Source organism: Neovison vison, chromosome 11 (assembly GCF_020171115.1).
Source record: "Neovison vison isolate M4711 chromosome 11, ASM_NN_V1, whole genome shotgun sequence".
Lineage (NCBI taxonomy): Eukaryota > Metazoa > Chordata > Mammalia > Carnivora > Mustelidae > Neogale > Neogale vison.
In genome coordinates this window covers 145,294,755-145,316,015 of record NC_058101.1, presented here as the reverse complement: position 1 = coordinate 145,316,015, position 21,261 = coordinate 145,294,755, and the positions used below count along the sequence as shown (strand labels likewise).

The 21,261-nt window shown below is 37.9% G+C and overlaps 1 protein-coding gene across 1 annotated transcript in view; it reads left to right on the top strand.

Moving 5' to 3' along the window:
- Positions 1-21,261, top strand: part of ARHGAP10 (Rho GTPase activating protein 10) — a 324,116-nt gene that overhangs the window by 152,911 nt on the left and 149,944 nt on the right. Inside the window, exons 11-13 of the mRNA XM_044224902.1 lie at positions 14,427-14,508; positions 16,477-16,522; positions 18,589-18,654. Coding sequence (XP_044080837.1) covers positions 14,427-14,508; positions 16,477-16,522; positions 18,589-18,654 — 194 coding nt within the window. The remainder of the gene's footprint in view (positions 1-14,426; positions 14,509-16,476; positions 16,523-18,588; positions 18,655-21,261) is intronic.

Below are 21,261 nucleotides of genomic sequence, written 5' to 3'. Positions count from 1 at the left end.
CTTTTGGATTGAAGCTGTATGTGTTTTATTCCTTTACCTGTCTTATTGCAGGGCCAATACCTCTAATAAAATGATAAATGATATTGGAAATCTTAACCTTATTCCTGATCCTAGGGGAAAAGCATTTATTATTTCACTATAAAATATGATGTTAGCTGAAGATTGTTTGTAGATGCCTTTAACATGTTGAGGAAGTTTTTATCTATTCCCAGTTTTAATGATGAATAGATACTGATTTTGATCACATATTTGTTATTGTCTATCAAAATGATCATTGAATATTTTTCTTGAACCTGTTAATGGGTGAATTACATTGAATCTTCTAAGTTAAACTAACATTGCATTCCTGAGTTAACTGTACCTGGTCATGATGTATTAACCTCTTTATTGTCTGTTCATTTTGCTAATATTTGATTGAGGATACTTAAATGAGAAATTGGGTGTTATGTTCTTTTTTTGTAATGTCTGTGTCTGATTTTGATATCAGGGTTATGGTGGACTCAGAAAAGAATTGGGAAGTTTTCCATTCCCTTCTACTATTTAGAAATGTCTGTGTAATATGATATTATTGTCCCTTAAGTGTTTCAGAGAACTCACCTGTGAAGTCCTCTTGATCTGGCATTTTCTTTGTGGGAAATTTAAAAATTACAGGTAAAGTTTAGTGAGTAAAGAGGTGTTCAGATTATCTATTTTTCTTTTTTTGCTTAATTTTAAAAAATTTTTAAAATTTAATTTGTGTGTGTGTGTGTATGTGTGTTCCAAAATTCATTTTTATGCACCTCACCAGTGCTCCGTGCAGTACATGCCCTCCTGAATACCCACCACCAGGCTCACCCAACCTCCCACCTCCCTCCTCTCTAAAACCCTCAGTTTGTTTCTCAGAGTCCAATTTCTCATGGTTTGTCTCCCCCTCTGATTTCCCCCAACTCACTTCTCCTTCCCATCTCCCAATGTCCTCCGTGTTATTCCTTATGCTCCAGAAGTAAGTGAAACCATATGATAATTGGCTCTCTCTGCTTGACTTATTCACTGAGCATAATCTCCTCCAGTCCTGTCCATGTTGGTACAAAAGTTGGGTATTCATCCTTTGTGATGGAGGCATTATACTCTTTTGTATATATGGATCTTCTTTATCCATTCATCTGTTGAAGGGCATCTTGGCTCTTTCCACAGTTTGGTGATTGTGGCCATTGCTGAACATTGGGGTACAGATGGCCCTTCTTTTCACCACATCTGTATCTTTGGGGTAAATACCCAGTAGTGCAATTGCAGGGTCATAAGGTAGCTCTATTTTTAATTTCTTAAGGAATCTCCACATTGTTTTCCAGAGTGGCTGCACCAACTTGCATTCCCACAAACAGTGTAAGAGGGTTCCCCTTTCTCCACATCCTCTCCAAGACTTGCTGTTTACTGTCTTGTTGATTTTGGCCATTCTAACTGGTGCAAGGTGGTATTTCAATGTGGTTTTGATTTGAATCTCCCTGATGGCTAATGATGATGAACATTTTTTCACGTGTCTGTTAGCCATTTGCATGTCTACTTTGGGGAAGTGTCTGTTCATGTCTTCTGCCCATTTTTGACATGATTATCTGTTGTTTTGGGCGTTGAGTTTGAAGAGTTCTTTACAGATCTTGGATATCAGCCCTTTATCTGTAATGTCATTTGCAAATATCTTCTCCCATTGCATGGGTTGCCTCTTTGTTTTGTTGACTGTTTCCTTTGCTGTGCAGAAGCTTTTGATCTTGATGAAGTCCCAAAAGTTCAGTTTGGCTTTTGTTTCCTTTGCCTTTGGGGACATGTCTTGAAAGAAGTTGTGGTGGCTGATGTGAAAGAGCTTACTGCCTATGTTCTCTTCTAGGATTTTGATAGGTTCCTGCCTCATGTTGAAGTCTTTCATCCATTGGGAGTTTATCTTTGTGTGTGGTATAAAAGAACGGTTGAGTTTCATTCTTCTATACATAGCTGTCCAATTTTCCCAGCACTGTTTATTGAAGAGACTGTATTTTTTCCACTGTATATTTTTTCCTGCTTTGTTGAAGATTATTAGACCATAGAGTTGAGGGTCCATATCTGGGCTCTCTACTTTGTTCTGCTGGTCTATGTGTCTTATTTTTGTGCCAATACCATGCTGTCTTGGTGATCACAGCTTTGTAGTAAAGCTTGAAATCAGGCAAGGTGATGCCCCCAGTTTTTTTCTTTTTCAACATTTCCTTAGCATATAGGAAAGCAACTGATTTCTCTTCATTGATTTTGTATCCTGCCATATTACTGAATTGCTGTATGAGTTCTAGTAGTTTGGGAATGGAGTCTTTTGGGTTTTCCATATACAGTATTGTGTCATCTGCGAAGAGAGAGAGTTTAACTTTTTCTTTGCCAATTTTTTTTTAAATTTTATTTATTTATTTGACAGACAGAGATTACAAGTAGGCAGAGAGGCAGTCAGAGAGAGGAGGAAGCAGGCTCCCTGCTGAGCAGAGAGCCCGATGCGGGGCTCGATCCCAGGACCCTGGGATCGTGACCTGAGCTGAAGGCAGAGGCTTTAACCCACTGAGCCACCCAGGCGCCCCCTTCTTTGCCAATTTGAATACCCTTCATTTTTTTTGTTGCCTGATTGCTGTTGTTAGGACTTGTAGTGCTATATTGAACAGCAATGGTGAGAGTGGACATCCTTCTTGTGTTCCTGATCTCAAAGGGAAGGCTGTCAGCTTTTCTCCATTGAGGATGATATTTGCTGTGGGTTTTTCATAGATTATATGAAGTTGAGGAATGTTCCCTCTATCCCTATAGTTTGAAGAATTTTAATCAGGAACAGATGCTCTATCTTGTCAGATGCTTTTTCTGCATCAATTGAGAGGACCATGTGGTTCTTCTCTCTTCTCTTATTGATTTGTTCTATCGCATTGATTTGCAAATGTTGAACCACCCTTGCATCCCATGGATAAATCCCACTGGTCATGGCGGATAATCTTTTTAATGTACTGTGGATCCTATTACTTAGGATCTTGTTGAGGAGCTTGGCATCCATATTCATCAGGGATAGTGGTCTGAAATTCTCCTTTCTGATGGGGTCTTTGCCTGGTTTGGGGATCAGGTTAATACTGACTTCATAAAAAGAATCTGGAAGTTTTCCTTCTGTTCCTATTTTTGAAACAGCTTCAGGAGAATAGGTATTATTTCTTTGAATGTTTGGTAGAATTCTCCAGGGAATCCGTCAGGTCCCGGGCTCTTGTTTTTTGGGAGGTTTTTGATCACTGCTTATCTCGTTACTAGATGCTGGTCTATTCAGGTTGTCAATTTCTTCCTGATTCAGTTTTGGAAGTTTGTAGATTTCCAGGAATGCATTCATTTTGTCTAGGTTGCTTAACTTATTGGCATATAGCTGTTGATAATAATTTCTGATGATTGCTTCTATTTCCTTGGTGTTAGTCGTGATCTCTCCATTTTCATCATAATTTTGTTAATTTGGGTCCTCTCTCTTTTGGATTAGTTTGGCCAGTTGTTGATCTTTTCTTGTTAGCTTTTATAAATTGGGGTTTAAAAGAATTTATTTCCTTGAATAAAGGAAATATTGTCTCTGTTAACATGCCTTTCTTAGTAGTATTCATTTCTTACTACTTCATATCTGTAGGATCTGTAATGGTACTTCATTTTTTATCCTTGATATGGGAATTTTTGTTTCATTTTTTTGTGACGTCTTGTCTAGAGCTTTATCAGTTTTGTTAAATTGTTTTTTCAGATAACCCATATTGTTCATTTTATATTTCATTGGTTTCTGCTTTTATTTTTATTGTTTTATTTTACTTACTTTGGATTTAATTTGTCTTTCTTTTAATTGTTCCTTAAGATAAAAGTTTTGATTTTCTATTTTATTTTTGAATGTAGACTTCTTTTTTGAGAGAGCGCCTGTTGTGGGGGAGGGAAGGAGGGAGAGTCAGAATCTTAAGCAGACTCCACACCCAGCAGGGAGCCCCATGCAGGGCTCAGTCTCACAACCCTGGGATTATGACCTGAGCTGAAACCAAGAGTTAGACACATAACTGACTGAGCCCCCCAGGTGCACCTGAATGTAGACATTTAAATTTACAATTTTTCTTAAAAGATCTGCTTTACTTTGCATTCTACTGTTTTTTTTTCATCCTACAAACTTTTATGTTTTCGTTTTCATTGTAATTCAGTTGCAAATATATATATATATATATATATATATATATATATATATATATATTTTTTTTTTTTTAATGTGAATAGGACATAAATGTTGAATTTTAACCCAGGTGTTATTTGGGAATACGTTTTACAAGTTCCAAATGGTTGGTTTTTTTTCTGTGTGTACTATTAACTGTTTTTCTATTTTTTTTTTAAATTATTTTCTGTTTTTCCTTTATATTCTTTTGGTCAGAGAACATACTCTATTTTATCAGCACTTGGAAGTTAACTAGACTTGTTTCACTGTCCCAAAGGTGGTCTATTTAGTAAATGTTCTATGTGCACTTAAGAACAGTGAGTTTTCTGGTGTTGTTGGATATAGTATTCTCTAAATGTCATCTCGATCAAGTTAATGATAGTGTTGCTTGACTTCTATATTGTTTTGATTTTTAAATATTCTGTAAGTTACTAAACTAAGGGTGTTAAAATCTATGATTCGAATTTGCCAGTTTCCCTTTAATTTTGCCAATTTTTTTCATGTATTGAATATTTGAGATTTGAGCGTTGGTGCATTTTTATGGTTGTTACATCTTACTGATGAAATGACTCTTTTACTGGGATGCCTGGGTGGGTCGGTTGGTTAAGTGTCTGCCTTCAACTCAAATCATGACCCCAGATCTGGGAATCGAGACCCATGTTGGGCTCCCACTCATTGGGGAGTCTGCTTTTCTGTTGACTCCTCCTCCCAGTTCATGCTCTCTGTCTCTCTCAGAAAAAAAAGAAAGAAAGAAAGAAAGAAAGAAAGAAAGAAAGGACCCTTTTTATTATTATGAAATGTCTGTTCCTACTAATCTTTATTTTGAAATCTACCTTGATTGATATTGATGCAGCCATTTGTATATATATTTTTTTCTTTTTTCATCTTTTTCCTTTTACCTGTATGCCTTTATGTTTAAACTTTGTTTTTTATAAGTAGTTCGTTATTGAGTCCTGATTTTAAAAAACCTAGCCACTTAGTCTTTGCATTTTAGTCAAGGTTTCAGTTAATTTATGTATAATATAATTACCGATTGTATGGGTTTAAGTGCACCACCTTGTTGTTGTTGTTGTTTAAAGTAGGCCCCACACCCAGTGTGGAGCCCAGTGTGGGCCTTAACCTCACAAGATCTGAAACAAAATCTGAGCTGAGATAAAAAGTCAGACAATCAGTTGAGCCACCCAGATGCCCCTTCCTTTTGTTTTCTATTTGTCTTATTTTTCTTCTTCTCCTATTTTGCTTTCTTTTTAGTGAATTGAGTCTTTTAATATTCCATTTTCTATTTCTACTTATGCTTCTGTGTATGTACATTTTTAAATCTGTGTACACTATGAACACAATATACATTACTATTTTTACTTTATGAAATCAATAATTAGTAGTATTTAAAAAATTTGATGTTTTATTTGTGTATGTGATTATCTTTTTGAAAAAATACCAATATATTTATCCATTTTGATTTTGTTCGTTTCTTCCTATAGATCTGAGTTTCTATCTTGTGCCATTTCCCTTAATTTCCTTAGGCTAAGTTAATCTAAGCATTTCATATAATGCTGATCTGCTGAAGAATTCCTTCATGTTTCATCTGTCTGAAAATGTCTTTATTTTGCTTTCATTTTTGATAGATGTAGATTTCTAGATTAATAGCTCCCCCCCCAGCACTTCAAAGAAGTCATTCTGTTTTCTTCAGGCCTCCCATTTTTTTTTTATCATCATGATAAATCATCCATCTTTCTTATTATTCCCCTGTATGTCATCTTTTTGCTGCTCTTAAGAATTTTTTTTTTTTAAATGACCTGCATAGGTGTGGCTTTCTTTATTTTATCTTGCTTTGGGTTCATTGAAGTTCTTGGATATTTGGGTTTATATTTCACAGCAAGTTTAGAAAATCTAAGTCATTATTTCTTCAAATACTTCTCCATTTTCTCTTTCTTCAGTTTTTGGGATTCCAGTTATATTATCTCTGATCATTTGGTATTTGTTTTGGTTGTACCTGCAGTATTTTAATTTGTGGAAGTGACTGAGTGATGATGTGAACAGACTAATAGCACTGAAAGACCATTTATTAAGAGTTTCCAAGAGAACAGGGCATGCTATGCCACATAGGACCACATGGGGAATTCCAGGTTTTGGTCAGGAGAAAGGAGGGAGTGAGAAAAAATATCCCAGACCAGTCATTATTGGGATTTTCACAGAAAGGCAAGGCAGAGAAGGAGAAGCAATTTAGGACTGACTAGTTTGAATAATATTGGCAGGCTGTCTCCTCTAGGGATGGTTGTCCTGGGTGACTTAGGGCATAGAAAATAGTGCCTGGGTGGCTCAGTGGGTTAAGCCGCTGCCTTCGGCTCAGGTCATGATCTCAGGGTCCTGGGATCGAGTCCCGCATCGGGCTCTCTGCTCGGCAGGGAGCCTGCTTCCTCCTCTCTCTCTCTGCCTGCCTCTCTGCCTACTTGTAATCTCTCTCTGTCAAATAAATAAATAAAATCTTTAAAAAAAAAAAAAGAAAGAAAGAAAATAGTGCCTCCCTGAGTGTAAGTTAGATAAAGGAGATGGTTGCAGATACTGACTCCAGACTGGTTTTTTGCATATGAAAGGTACCCTCCTGAATTCTTCATGACTGTTTTTTATTTTCTATTTCTTGCATATCCATTTGTCTCTTTTTAGTAGTTTTCATTTCTTTGCTGAAATTCCCATCAGTTTATGCATGTTGCCCACCTTGTATGCTGGGTCCTTTATTTATTTAAGATTGTATTCATTTATTTTTTTAAGATTTTATTTATTTATTTGACAGAAATCACAAGTAGGCAGAGGGGATGGGGGTGGGGGAGAAGGCTCCCCGCCGAGCAGAGAGCCTGCCCCGGGGCTGGATCCCAGGACGCGGGGATCATGTCCCAAGCCAAAGGCAGAGGAGGCTTTAACCCACTGAGCCACCCAGGCGCCCCTGGATCCTTTAATGTACATATTGCCGTTCATAGGTTCAGTCTGATTTTTTCTTCCTCTAATCTCTGGGCTATTTCTGAGAGTCTGGTTCTTCTAACTGCTTTGTCTATGTTCGGTTACATTTTCTTCCTTCTTTGCATGCCTCATAATTTTTTGGTTGAAAGACAGCTATTGTAACAGAGCAGTAGAAAGAAAGTAAGTAATATTTATGACTGGGAAAGGATATGCCCTTTCTTCCGTGGGACTGCTAATGTGCAGGGCTGTCCCTTTAGTTGGCAGTTGAGCTGAGAATCTATGTTGTTACTTCATTTAGATTCTGTTTCTCAAGGGTCCATGTGACTTGAGAACACCATCAGACCTTCTCTGGAGGTTTTTCTGCTCTGCCCCTCATACTTAACACACAAACCTCAGGGGATGGGGGTGGGTCTCAGCTCTGCTCTCCTATTTCCTCCTGAGCACTTGATGAAGTCCCATGGGAGGGAATTGGAGGATGGGTTCAGACTCTCTTTGCATCCCGGTTTTATAGGGATTTGAAACCCTCACACTCACCCAAACTCTGCCTTTCAGACTCCAGTTCTACTGTTGCCCTCCTCTCTGCTGTCTTCCTCTTTGTCCTGTTGCTTCTCAAAGGATCAAAGTAGCTGTGTATACATGTGCGCGTGTTTTCTCTTTAAGAAAGAGCTTGTTGCTGTCTGCATTTTAGTTCATTAGGTTTTTGTTTTTGTTTTTTTTTTAAAGATTTTATTTATTTATTTGACAGAGAGAAATCACAAGTAGATGGAGAGGCAGGCAGAGAGAGAGAGAGAGGGAAGCAGCCTCCCTGCCAAGCAGAGAGCCCGATGCAGGACTCGATCCCAGGACCCTGAGATCATGACTTGAGCCGAAGGCAGCGGCTTAACCCACTGAGCCACCCAGGCGCCCCTAGGTTTTGTTTTTGCATCTTCAGTTCTGCAGTCTTCATTTGAACACTGATTTCATAGGTTCTCCATCCTTTTGTTGTTAGGAAAGAACTATGTTCTCTTACAACTTTCTGTGTTCTAAAGTAGCAGTTCTCTAATGATTAATGGTTTGAATTCACTTTTAGTAGAGGAAATAATCATACTTCTAACTATATCAATGCTTACTTCCTCTATTTGAAACTTTTTTTTTTTTGGGTGGACAGAAAAAAGAAGTTCTTATAAAGTTTTCACTGCTTAGTAAAATCATGCACCTTGCTTTGATCATTTCTGGAAAAATGTAAGATTCATAGGTTAGTACTAAAATTTTTCCCCCCAGGAATCTTTGTAAGAAACTGATTATGACAGCTATGTTTCTATAACTTTAGAAAGTGTTTGGTTTGGCTTTGGCACTTTCCCCTTCTCATAATAAAATTTAGTGCAGGACTTACAACATGCCAGTTGGTTTTTTCCTTTTCCTTTTCAACATTCGTCTTAGAAAAACATTAGAATATTCCTAATAGTTACCATTGTAAGTTTTGATAGCTGCTTCTTAGTTTGTTCTCTAGTTTGTTCTCTTAACTTCTCTATTTACAAAATCTCATTAATTGGCATCTCATAAATGTCTTGTGGATGTTTTTATTTCTTACATTTTCTTAATTTATAAGCTCATTGAGCTATCATATAGAATATAAGGAAAACAAAGGTCTTCCACATGCTTTGATTGAACTACAAAAAATGCAGTTGAAAGAGAATTAATAGATATGGGGTCAAATGTAGAATACAGATATAGGTCTCTAGACTGCTTCTCATGTGTGGGCCTCCGTAGTGTTCAATAGTGCAGAGTGATGCATATTTTCTTAACGAGTGAAGGAAAAAAGATGAATTGCTGATTTAAGAACAAGAACTTGCTTAACCTAAGCGTTTTTCTTCAGATTTCGATTCTCTACCTTGTGCTCTACAGATTTAACAGTTACGGTTTTAACAAAAGAAAGATAGACTATCTGGGCAAGTGGCGCTCTTTTCCCCCATTGGTTTTTTCTTTATGAAAATCACACTGTTCCTTTTGTATTTGCTAAGAATTTGTTTTGCTTACTGTGTGTGGTAAATTACTCAGAGCTTAGCACAATGCCTGGCACATATGAGGTTCTCAGATGTTAGTTTGGTTGAAATGAATTTTCTGATGAAGAAGAGAATGTTGTGTCTTCAGTGGACCACGTAGTACACGGTAGCAGTGTCAGCTCCAAGAACCAAAAATTACAACTGTGTCAGTTCTAGTTCCAGCTCCAGTGGCATCACTGATGTTACCGTAGCTTCTCCATGGAATGAAGATGCAATTGGGAATACTCTAGCACACTAGAATTTTCTGTTCTTTGCTATCCATATATTCACTGTGTCGTTCTATGCATCCAGTAAACTTCATGAATAAAACATGTCTTTATTTCAAAAACTTTATGGTTTGGTTTAACAGTGAGATGTTGTTAATATTGTAGTTTAAAATGTGTCCACTGTTTCCTAAAGTCTCATATTTGCAAAATGGTTTCCTAGCAATTGATTAGTAAAAGAAACTTGAGAAATTAAAAATATTTAAAGCATGCTTTATTTTTTACTTTTCCTACACTAGTGTTTTAGAGGTGAGGGCTGAGCCATGGGGGATGAGTGTGAGCCATCTCTGTGATAGGATGGGAACCCAGCTTTATGTAGTATTAGTGACTGATCCCTGTCTGTAATGTTACAAGTTGAAGTGTTCTGAACATGTGTACTGTGATGAATTAATTCTCAAAGGGGGAGTTGTTTTGAGTTACCGTGCTATTATTTGTCAAAATGCAAACAGGAATAGACTCCTCTCCTTGTAGGTGATACATTTCTATTTAATCTCTCATCTTTCAGTAAGTTAGTTTGTTTTTTGCTGTATTCCATGAAGGGCTCGGTGGCTCAAGTTTGAGTTATTGTCCTTGGAGACAAGGCATATAATAATACTTTGGTTTTTATGCATTGGGGTATTATACAGAAGTACTCTGGCTATTTCACTGGAAACCTGGCTGTTTCCACACCCCCCCACCCCCGCTTACTGTGCGATCTGTAATTCTAGTTCATGACTCTTTAGACTTTTCATCATTCAACACTTTTTTCTTGTGTTTCATGTTACCAGAACCAGTCATCGTTTCTCTTATTCAACATCTCTGTTTGCCCCTCTACATGAATATCCAACCATCTATGTGTAGTAAATGTTATTTCCCCTCACATATGCATGGAGAATCTTAGGGGGAAACAAAAAAATAAGTAGAAAACGTAGGAATCTCATCAGGCCTCAGTGTCTGTTTTGTTTTTGTTTTTTAGGGTAAAAGTATTAAGTCCTTATTTGCTACAGTTGTTTTGACTTTCATGGAAGCCCTTTACTATTTATTGTATTAAATATTTACTATTTATTTACTAGTTATTGGTGAAACATTGTAATCGACCTGTCCTTCACTGTTGATTTTGTTGTTGGTGGTGGCGCCTAGAGCATAGAGAAGTAGTCTCCTATTTCCAAGTTCCTGCATATTTTCCTTCATTTGTGCCTTTCCAACTCATCCCCTCATTCTGCTAACAAGCCTCTGAAGCCAGCTCTTGCCTGTCTTCAGTCCATTTCCACCCAGCATCTGAGTTCACATACACCTTCAATCGTGTTGTTCCCCTACTAAATACCTTTGGTGACATGTAGGATAAATCAGATCCTCTGCATAGCCAAGGATCCCTTTGCTTTCCCCTGTGCTCCTCTCCAGCTGGGTGGGAGGACAGTTGATGAGGCTGACCCAGCTCCTCCAAGGTATGTTCCTTCTCTTTTGTGTGCCTTCTTGGCTTGAGGGATAACTCTGGCCCTGGTTGCTCTGACATGGCCCATGTATCCTTAAGGCCTTAGGTTAAATGTCCCTTTCCCAAGGAAGCCTGACTTCCAGGGCTAGGTAAGATCTTTCTCTTTCTTAACCCCCTATAGCACTTTGAATGTTGAAATTTCCTCTGAGACTGGCAGCCGAATTAGCCACAGTCAAGTCTTCTTGACAACAATTGAACTCAGTCATGTCTTCTTGATAATGGAACATCGTTGAAGTTGAACACTTTTGTATTTGGGCATACATCTTCTGATGTCTTTATTACTCCCTCTTTTTCTCCTAGGTAGCTCACTTTCTGCAGGACTCTGTATAACTGTAATTAATAGATTATTTGTAAATTTTTTTTTTTTAACTTCTTCTTTCTCTCGTTAGACAGTAAGCCCTTTGTGGGTGGGAGGCCCAGCTCAGGGCCTAGCCCATGGTAAGGTATTCGATAAACAATGACCAGAGCTCCTGGCACAAGATCTAAAGCATAGTAAGCGCTCACTCGAAGTTTATTGAACTGAATGTAGACTCTGTGTCTTTCTGTGATAGAAGTTGACTTGTTTGGCCTTCTGTCCCATTTTCTCTGCTTATTTTGCCATTCCTGGACTAGAGAAGCTGTCTGCTTTCTATTATGTATTTGCTACTACATCTCATTTTACATTTTATATTTTTGTTCCCTTACTTACATACTAAATGTTTGAATACATCTCTGTTTTAGAGAGGTATCTAGATATTTTTCCTTCTTGACAAGAATGGAGCATTCTTGCAGACGTGAGACCCCCATATGTAAATATTGTTTTATCACTTAAAGAATGTAAAGAAAAACATTCGTGCCATCTGAAGTTTTCCCTCACAATTTTAATTAACTCCCTTGAGCCCAGTGTGGGTTACTAAGAATAAGGGCCAAAATCTTCACGTCCCAGTCAAGGAACTTCTTGAAACAGACTGGTTGTCTGGGCATCTTGCCTTGATTCTTGCTCCAAAAAGATGCTGTGTGTAGTAGAGCGGGAGGAGGTGGGACCTTGGGTCTGTACTGTGTGGTGCCAAGGTGATGGAAAAGTGGAATCACGACAAAAAAGTGTCGGGTAGACAATTAAAAGTCATTTTGCTATTTAGGGGTAGGGGAATGGTGATGATTTCCCCCCTCCCCCCCTACAAATTTCAGTCTGGAGAATATGGTTGTAGACAAGAGCCTATCAGTTGTAGCTATAGTTACTTTGTAGTGAACCCTAAGCAGATAACTTCTCTTGTGCTATATAAGGATCATGTGGGGGGAGAGCACAATGCCCGTGTGAGTGGGGGTGGGGAAGACGACTTACTCACATTTGGCTCGTTGCTTTTGGAGGACTTTTTACTTTACAGTACTTTATAAAAATTGCAGTGATGATTGAATTACAGTTGATTATTACTGCTTGCTTTACTTGAAAAAGATGATCCATTAGTTAAAAGTTGAGTTTCGAAATACTACCACAAGAGTGATAACTTTAAAAAGTATATTCCGTGTCCAACAGGAATTGATATTTACTTTTTTGTTTCAGCCATCAACTTTCATTTCTAGTTTTCTGTGTTTTGCCTTTTAATTCTTTGCCAGAAAAGTTCTTTTCTAATACTAATTCATAATATTTGAATCAAATATTCAAAATCTGTTTCATTCGAGAAACTGCCCCCAGGTGAAGAGGCATTATCAATGGCTTTTCTACCTAGTTATTTCTTCCTGGTATAAAGAGTTTTTCTGGCTGAATCTTTGAACAAATTGAACTAAGAGAGATAATTTGGCCCAGAGGACCAACACAGGGCTCTAAAAAAAAATGAAGGAAACACCAAATGGTGAACAGTCTGCCTTCTTGAACATAGAATTGGGATGGGGTGGAAAATGATTATTCTGGTTTTACACTCTATCCGTGCCTGGGTAACACTAAGCATGTATCTCTTTTATAAGTAAAATTTAGTCATCGCTAGCACTTCACACCCATTATGATGGCTACTTTAAAAAAAAAAGAGAGAGATAATAACATAACAAGTGTTGGTGAGGCTGTGGAGAAATTAGAAGCCTTATGCACTGTCAGTGGGAAGGCACAATAGCTCAGCTCCTGTGGAAAAGGTGTGGCAGTTTCTGGAAAAATTAAAAACAGAATTACCATTGAGCCAGTGGGAGGCAAAATTATTTCTCCCTACCCTTCTGTACTCCAAATATGTGGGTTTTACCATACCCAGCAAGTCTCCAGTTCTCTGCAGAGACTGAATATCCTAAAGCTTAACTGAATTTTGGCACTACCTCAAGTTAATGAAGACGTTTCAGAGTAAGAGCTCACTTATAAATTGGGGGTTTCATATCTTGGGTTTGATGATTTTCTAGAACAGCTCTCCTAGAACTCGGGAAGACTGTTAACTTCTGCCAATTTATGATGAAGGATTTTCTAATGGAAATAAATGAACAGCCAGATGAAGAGATACCTAAGGCAAGGTATAGGGGAAGGGGCTTGGAGCATCCATGTCCTCTCTGGACATGCTACCCTCCTAGTGCCTCCACGTTTTCACTACCCTGGAAGCTCTCTGATACTTGCAGTATTTTATAGAATCTTCATTGTGTAGGAATGGTTGATTGACTCATTGGCCATTGGTGATTGAACTCAATCTCCAGCACCTTCCCCCATCTGGGAGGGGTGTTGGGGAGTGGGGCTAAAAGTTCCAATCTTCTAGTCACACATTTCCCCAGGCAACCAGCCCCCATGCTGAGGCTGTCCTGAAGCTCCCAGCTCTGTTATCTCATTAGTATATAAAATGACGTTTACTTTGGAGATTCCAAGAGTATTAGGAGCTTTGTTCCAGGAAACAGAGTCAGAGACCAAATGTGTTATTTCTTTCACACCCAGTAATTCCACTTCTGGCTATATCCCTACAAGAACTGACAGGTGAGAGATTTGAGATATTTGTACACCTATGCTAACAACAGCATTGCTTAGAATAGCCAAAAGGTTGAAGCAACCCAGGTGTCCATGGACAAGTGAGTGGATAAGCAAAACGCAGTGCATACGCACCAAGGAATATTCCTCAACCTTAAAAAGGAAGGAAATTCTGACACATGCTACAACATGGATGAAAATGGAGGATATCAGAATAAGTGAAACAAGCAAGTTACAAAAAGGAAAACACGGCATAATTCCATTTAGAAGGGTTACCTAGGAGTGACCCAAGTCATAGAGACAGAAAGTAGAAGGGGGCGTGTCAGGGGCTGGGCAGGAAGGGAAAGGGGCATGGTTTCATGGGTTCAGAGTTTCAGTCTTACAAGATGAAGGGTTCTGGGGTTTGGATTCCTGTTAAAGTGAGCATACGCAACACAGCCGTACTGTGCAGTTAAAAATGGTTAAGACGGTACATGTACGTTATGTGTCTTCTGTCGCAATTAAACACTCACCCCTGCTTCCTCCCCACAATAAAACATGAGGAGGTGGAAAAGAGGTTTGTTTTACCAGCTCCGGGCTCACCTGCCACATTCCTGGTGTCTTTCAGGCCCGGCGCTGCTCTGACCATGCAGGCGTTCTCCGAAGAGGAACGGAAGCAGTGGTTGGAAGCTCTGGGTGGAAAAGAAGCTGTAAGAACCCTCACTGGCAGAATTGTAGTCCACTTCCTTCAACGTTGACTTGTATTCCTTTTTATGGGATTTTTGCTTTATGGTATTGGGAAAAAAAGTTCCCCCCTGACGCTGGTGTTTTGAGTCCTCTTGAAAGCGTTCTGCGTTCCAGTTGTTTACCTGGAGGTCGCAGCCGCCCACGCAGGACCTGTGTGTCCCTAGATTTTACTTTTGATTTTTCTTGACTTTGCCATTCAGATTTGCTGTGCTTGAGGGAGTCGTGAAAATGCTCATTTTTTTTTTTTTCCTTTCTTACCTGACAGTTCTTTGGGTGATGAATTCAATAAATTCTTGAGTTCATTTTGATCTCAGTGGAGACACAACAGTAAATATGGGGCAATGAGCGACTGCTGTAGTTATTTTGCTTGATTTAACAGTTTCTGGTTCAGGCTCATTGTTTAGGGTATGCAGGAGCAGGTAGCCTTAGTGAACGTACCTCGTGCGATTGGTGTGAAGAATAAATTAAAGGTCGTGGTAGAGATCCAGAGGCACACAAACTCAGTCTGTTTGCGACTTCATTCAAGCACAGCTTTCGTTTCAGTGGCCCCTTTTGTTTCAGGGGCCTTTGGGAATTGAGAATTTGATAGATCACCTATTGAACTGGAGACTTAGAATAATTATAGAAAACACCATAGAACCAATTTAAATAAACTCTGCTGAAAGTATTATGACTCTAAGTAAACTGCCGTGCAGGTAATGAGGTGGGCTTAATTAGAAAGCATTTGTCATCTTACCCTTTAAAGAAAGGGAAGAGTGCCTTGCAACGTGAAAGAGGGGTCATATATAGGAGAAGGAGAAGTGTCAGAATAGAGTTGGGAAACTGGCAAAAGATAATGTTATCTGATGGTCACAGACATGTTGGTTGAAGTATAGGGTATGGGGGCTGGGGAGCTGGGCCACAGTGTGTGTGGCAGTCCAGGTTCAGTGTTTGAAAAATGAAAAACCAAAGTATATGTGTTAAAAATACATGCTATAAAGGAGAATATATCATGCTTGAGAAAACAAAAATGTAGTAATTCAATTTGCCTATTATTTTATTGTATTTGACCTACATTTAGCCTCCATAGTTTTATTTCTGTCTTGTCCTTGAGGTTTTTAGCTAGGAATCAGTAGTATTTACAGCATTTCTGGTTACTGAGATCCACAACACATTATACTGATCCTCTCTAGAAAAGGCAATGCAGTGACTAGGACTTCTCTCCCCAGAGATTCAAGAAGTGCTTTGGAAAGTGACTTTGGGTAGCATAAAGATCACATGACTAAGTCTTTGAGAAATAAATCTGTTGTCAAAGGCAGTGTAACCTTGAAGACATATATAACCTCTCTTTTAGAGCAAAGAAACAAGTAATTAATTTGAGATACACAGACAAAGGCAAATCTGCAGAAAGAAAATATTTAGCTATATATTTATGTGAGGACACTTAAGGTTGCTTCCCCCCCCCCCCCAGGTGTTACATATGTCTTGCAAATAATGGGTCAGGGCTGAAGTTCTTAGAGGCAGCCTGGAATTAGCACGTAGCTATTTCAGATATAGTCATTTAAATTATGAGCAAGAGTCATCTCTTAAGGAAATACCAGATTTTAGTAACAGTGGTGAAAAAAATGAGCTTCATCTTATGGCTTAGAATGCAGCAGTTCCTTTATCATTCTGTACCTATAAGCTTGAGCATTTGAAATTTACATAAACTTCCAATGAGTTCCTAAAGAGTCATAGCTCCTTCATCTTAACTTTTGCTACTGTAAGAGACGAAGTTGACTCAGAGATGCCCTTTATTGTTACTTATCTTAGTATTTGAGCACATTAGTATACAATTAACCAGTATTGATGTGGGTTTTTTTTTTTTTTTTTGCATAGTCCTAGGAATGCTTACTTGAAGACTTTATATTAATGTGTTAAAAATACTGTTTTCCTTTTTTCTCTTTTACTAGCTGTTACACAGTTTTAATAGAGCCATCATCCCAAGACCAGAAGGAAGTAAGTGTTAATTCATGCAAAGGACCATTTGTTCCCCTTTTTCACGAGTTCGTTCTTTTTCATTACTGATGTCAGACTGTTGCTAAGTGCTCATTACCCTCTCTAAGCTAGTCCTCCAAATAATATATGGATTCTCTTTGACCTACTGGTGACCAACCCAGATTTGCCTGGGCTGCTGTAATCCTCATTAGTCTTTTTCTCTTTTCCATCTCTGACTTTTTTTTTCTTCTCTTTCTCTACAAAACCCAAAATGCTTCCTCCACAACCTACTTTGTTATTTATTCTCATAGCTGTAAATAAACATGTAGCAGTTTCAGGGATGCACCTTCCAGCTTCCTAAATTATAAGCTCCCTTGGAGCTGTTCATCAGGTCCCCTGTTTGCAACCCCCTCACCCTGACCCTTGATATTTTTTTATCCTTTAAGTGTGAGTATGGACTATATAAGTAGCAAATCACTGCACTTTAGAAAATAACAGCAATCAAACAAATTCAGATATTCTAGGACATTGATCTTCACATGTGTTGTATGAGCTTGAGGAACATACAGCCTAGCTCTCTGATACAGATTTTTACAGGGATGAAACAAAAATATTATCAGAGTTCTTGGATTCTTTGTAAATTTACTTTGGATATTTTTGGAGAAATTAAGGCTGTGTTTATCACATGTGTACAGTTTGGAAACTCTATGTTCTCTAACACACTATTTCAAAATTACCATGGTATGTGTTTCATTTGAGCCAGTGCTTGAGTAAAAGACATCTCGAGCCTACCATTGAAAATTGCCGGTTGTAAACCTACTTGAAGTGCTTTCTTACCCTCTTCTCTTCCTCCCTCCCCGTCTTTTTCCTCTTCTTCTTTCCTCCTTCCATTCCTTATCTCCTTCCCCCTTTCCTTTCTGATTTTTTTTAATAGAGAAATAATAACATGCACTTTTTTGAAAAATAGTTTTGCTAAACATTTCATAAGATGTTGTGAAGAGTGGATCCTTAAACAGTAAACCACTGCTCAATTGTTCTCCTTAAAGTACTCTTCAACCTTAGCATTTAAACCTGAACAGTTTATATTCATGGATTGTTTGTGCTATCGCCTCTGAGAGACAAGCGTTAATATTAGTGTTCCCTCGTTCTAAATAGACTCATGTATTCACTTCTCTGATTTCATTTTTGAAACAAGAAACATCTTTTATTAGGATACTCCAATGTGCCAGCCTAATCACAGGCAAGCATCTATATTAGAAAAAAAAAAGGAGGAAATTTTAAAAAATAATTTTTTCTGCTACATGCATCATTTGTTTTAAATTCATTGTGAAAATAATAAAATAATAAACACTTAGAACATGGCGTGAAATGTGAAATTCTTTTTCAAGCTTATGGCCCAAATAATACCTTCTTTTCCTCCAAATAATAATCTTAGAAGTGCTGAAAAAAAATTTTTAAAAGATTTTATTTATTTGAGGGAGAGAGAGCATGACCCTGGGGTGGGGAGGGGCAGAGGGAGAAGTAGGTTCTCTCGTAGGGCTCTACCTCAGGACCCCGAGGTCTTGACTTAAGCTGAAGGTAGCCACTTCACTAACCGAGCCACCTAGGTACCCCTAAAAATCTTTTTCTTTAGGTGTAAGAAAAAAAAAAAAAAGCTTTGTGTTATTTTTCTGTCAAGTATTTTACTTCACTTATATATAACTCAAAAAAAAAAAAAAAATCCCGAGGTGGTGGTAGAATTGTGGCAAAATGTATCTTAATCACCTTTAGATAGATTCCCCCTAAAGATTTGTACCACATTCTTTTCCACTGTTTAAAATAAGTTATATTTATTAATATAGAAATTATTTTATATTATAAATTGATAAATAATTGGTAATAGATGTCCTAATATTCCAGTAAGTGCTTCTCTAAATATATGAAATTCTCATTTACATTATTTAAACAGGGAACACACGGCCTTTAGCTTTTTTTAATAGTGAAATAAAAATTAAATTGGATTTAAATAATTTTTTCTATTTTTGTAAAGAAGAGAAAGGTAAATAATTCATTGTGCCCTTAATATTTTATAACTGTATTTCTTTTAGGTGCACAGTTGGATAAGATGGGATTCACAATTCTCAGAAAATGTATCAGTGCAGTTGAAACACGAGGTAACATGATTGAATCATTTTATTCATGAAAGGCTATAGGTATGTAAAATCTAAGAGTCATTTAAAATGCCTGTTGCATGGTTGAGTGTAGCATGGAATACATCAATGCAAAATGTACATTCTGGTCGTCAGAAATTGAGCTGTCCTTTTATCATGACAGGTTAGGATTTTCCTTTCTGTTTACTTTTATATTTCTACCTCTCCCCACCCCCATGGAGACTTGAAGTCAGAGCTGAAATGAGCAGCATTTGAAGAATCAGCAGTGCTGGACAGCCAATCTGAATCACTTTTTGTTCACTATTAAGTTAGTCTCACCTTCCACTGTCTTGTTGGCCTCCTAAAAAGTCTGTTTCATCCAAGTGTCCTTTACATGAAAAAGAATTCACGACTTTGTAGAAATTGGTGACTTTCGATAAATGTACTGTTTTGTACCTGCCACAATACATAAGTAACAATCATAGAAGACTTCTAGCTTTCCTCCCCTCCCCCATTCCTTTGTGCCCCTTTGTAGTCAATCCCCACTACTTGCTTGGCCCTTGGCAACCACTGAACTGCTTTCTATCACTTTAGTTCTTCCTTTTTAAAATTTGTATTTCATATATAATATAAATATAAATTTATATATTTATATTTCATATAAATGGAATTGTAATGTATAGTCTTTTGTCTATAGCATAATGCTTTTGAGTCTTATCTCTTTGGGTGTAACCCTAGCTCCTCTCTTTTTATTGCTAGGCTTGATTTCATTACATGGATCTACCATAATTTGTTCACTCATTTGCCCATTGAGAAATACTTAGATTCCTTCCATTTTAAATTTAAGGAACACTATTCCCTCCCCTTACCAGAAACTTTCTCTTTGTAGTTCCTCAAAAAAACAGGGCCCTTGCACTTTGCAGGCATGGTAGCAGACCTCGAAGGAATGAAATATTGAACATTACAAAATAGGCTCCTTCGGGAGGTCGAGTTTCTCTTTGTTTAGAGACCTAGTGAAGTATGGATAAATGGATATTTAATTCACTCTCACATATTGCATATCCCAGTCCTGCCTTGGCTGACTCTGTGGGTTGAGGCATTGCCTTTATACTTTCTTTCAAAACAAGGTCTTTGTGGTAAAGCCAGGTGCCTGCCATGTCTGAAATGAGAGTGTCAGAGGACAGAAGACAACCAGCCACTTTATGATTTGGGGATTTGCCCATCGATAGTAAAAGCCCAAGCCACAGATTGCCTTTTCTCCTGTGTTCTCCTAGAGTGGCAATTTGGGCTGGAACAGATTTTCCTTCATTTCAGCCTGCCCTCAAGTTGAGCTGACAGATTTCTTCATTTTTCTAGTGCTTCACACATTTCCAAAATTTAGATAAAAATACTGTGATTTTCATATCTCTCACTTCATCATTCATGGTTCTCTTTCCCCTGAGCTCCTGAAATGAAGCACCTTAATTGTATCACTTGTGTGCTTATTATTTTGATAAATTATGTTCCTTTCCCAAAGGATATGTTTTATATTTACTGGCTTCTGCCTGAACTGATTAAACTCTACCTTGAATGCTTTCTGATTGGTAGGTGTGGCTTTATGGAGAGTTATATATGTCGAATGGAATATATACATACTAGAATCCGAACTGAATATGTTTTTATTGTAAATTTATGATTATTGGATTTTTTAGCAGAAGAATGAGTCTACACAATTTTTTTTAAAGATTTTATTTATTTGAGAGAGAGAGTGTGGAGGGCAGGCAGAGGGACAGACAGACTCCCTATTGAGCAGGAAGCCCAGCTCAGGGCTCAATCCCAGGACCCTGAGATCATTACCTGAGCTGAAGACAGACACTTAGCTGGCTGAGCCACCCAGGTGCCCCAAGTTTACACAATTTAATTTAGATTTTCTCACTTAAAAATAACAAAGAGCGTATGTTTTTCCTTTTCAAATCTTTTGTTCTTAAAGGTCTTCCATTACTGAATGGAGTCTTTTGCTTTTAATGGAATATTAGGCTAATAACAGTGTTAGAAGAATCAATGGTCAGATTATATTATTAAAAGTGATGAGAAACATGGTAGAATCTTTGAGGCTTTTATCCTAAAATTTAAGTTTCTTAAAGGAGTATTGCTCTTAATGATTTCCTCCAAATCAGTTATCATGGCTGTTGATTTTTTTTTTTTTTAATACTACAGGTATGGTTGCCTACTTTTTTTCATCAGAATAAAGTAGTTATCGATGTCCTGTAATAAGAAGCACACAAGTCCCCATGGCTTAAAACAGCAAGACTTATTTCTCACTCAAGCATTGGTAGGAGGGCTTTGCTCATCACCAGTACCTTGGCTTATGGGTTCCTGGTTGCCTTTGCAAACCAATCAAATTAAAGTTTCCTGGTTGCCGTGCCAGAGGGAAATGTTTCTGGAGGGTTTTGGGCCAGCAAGTAGAATGGTTTGGCCTTCAGGCGAGTTACATTCACTTACAGCTAATTGGCCAATAGAAGCCTTATGGCCCCACTCGACCCCAAAGAGTTTGGGTTGAACTAACTCTCCGGAGGAGACTCTGGAAAACACACAGAGAGCTGGAAATATTTGGTAAATAGCATTAATGACAACTGTGTATTTTGTGGACCT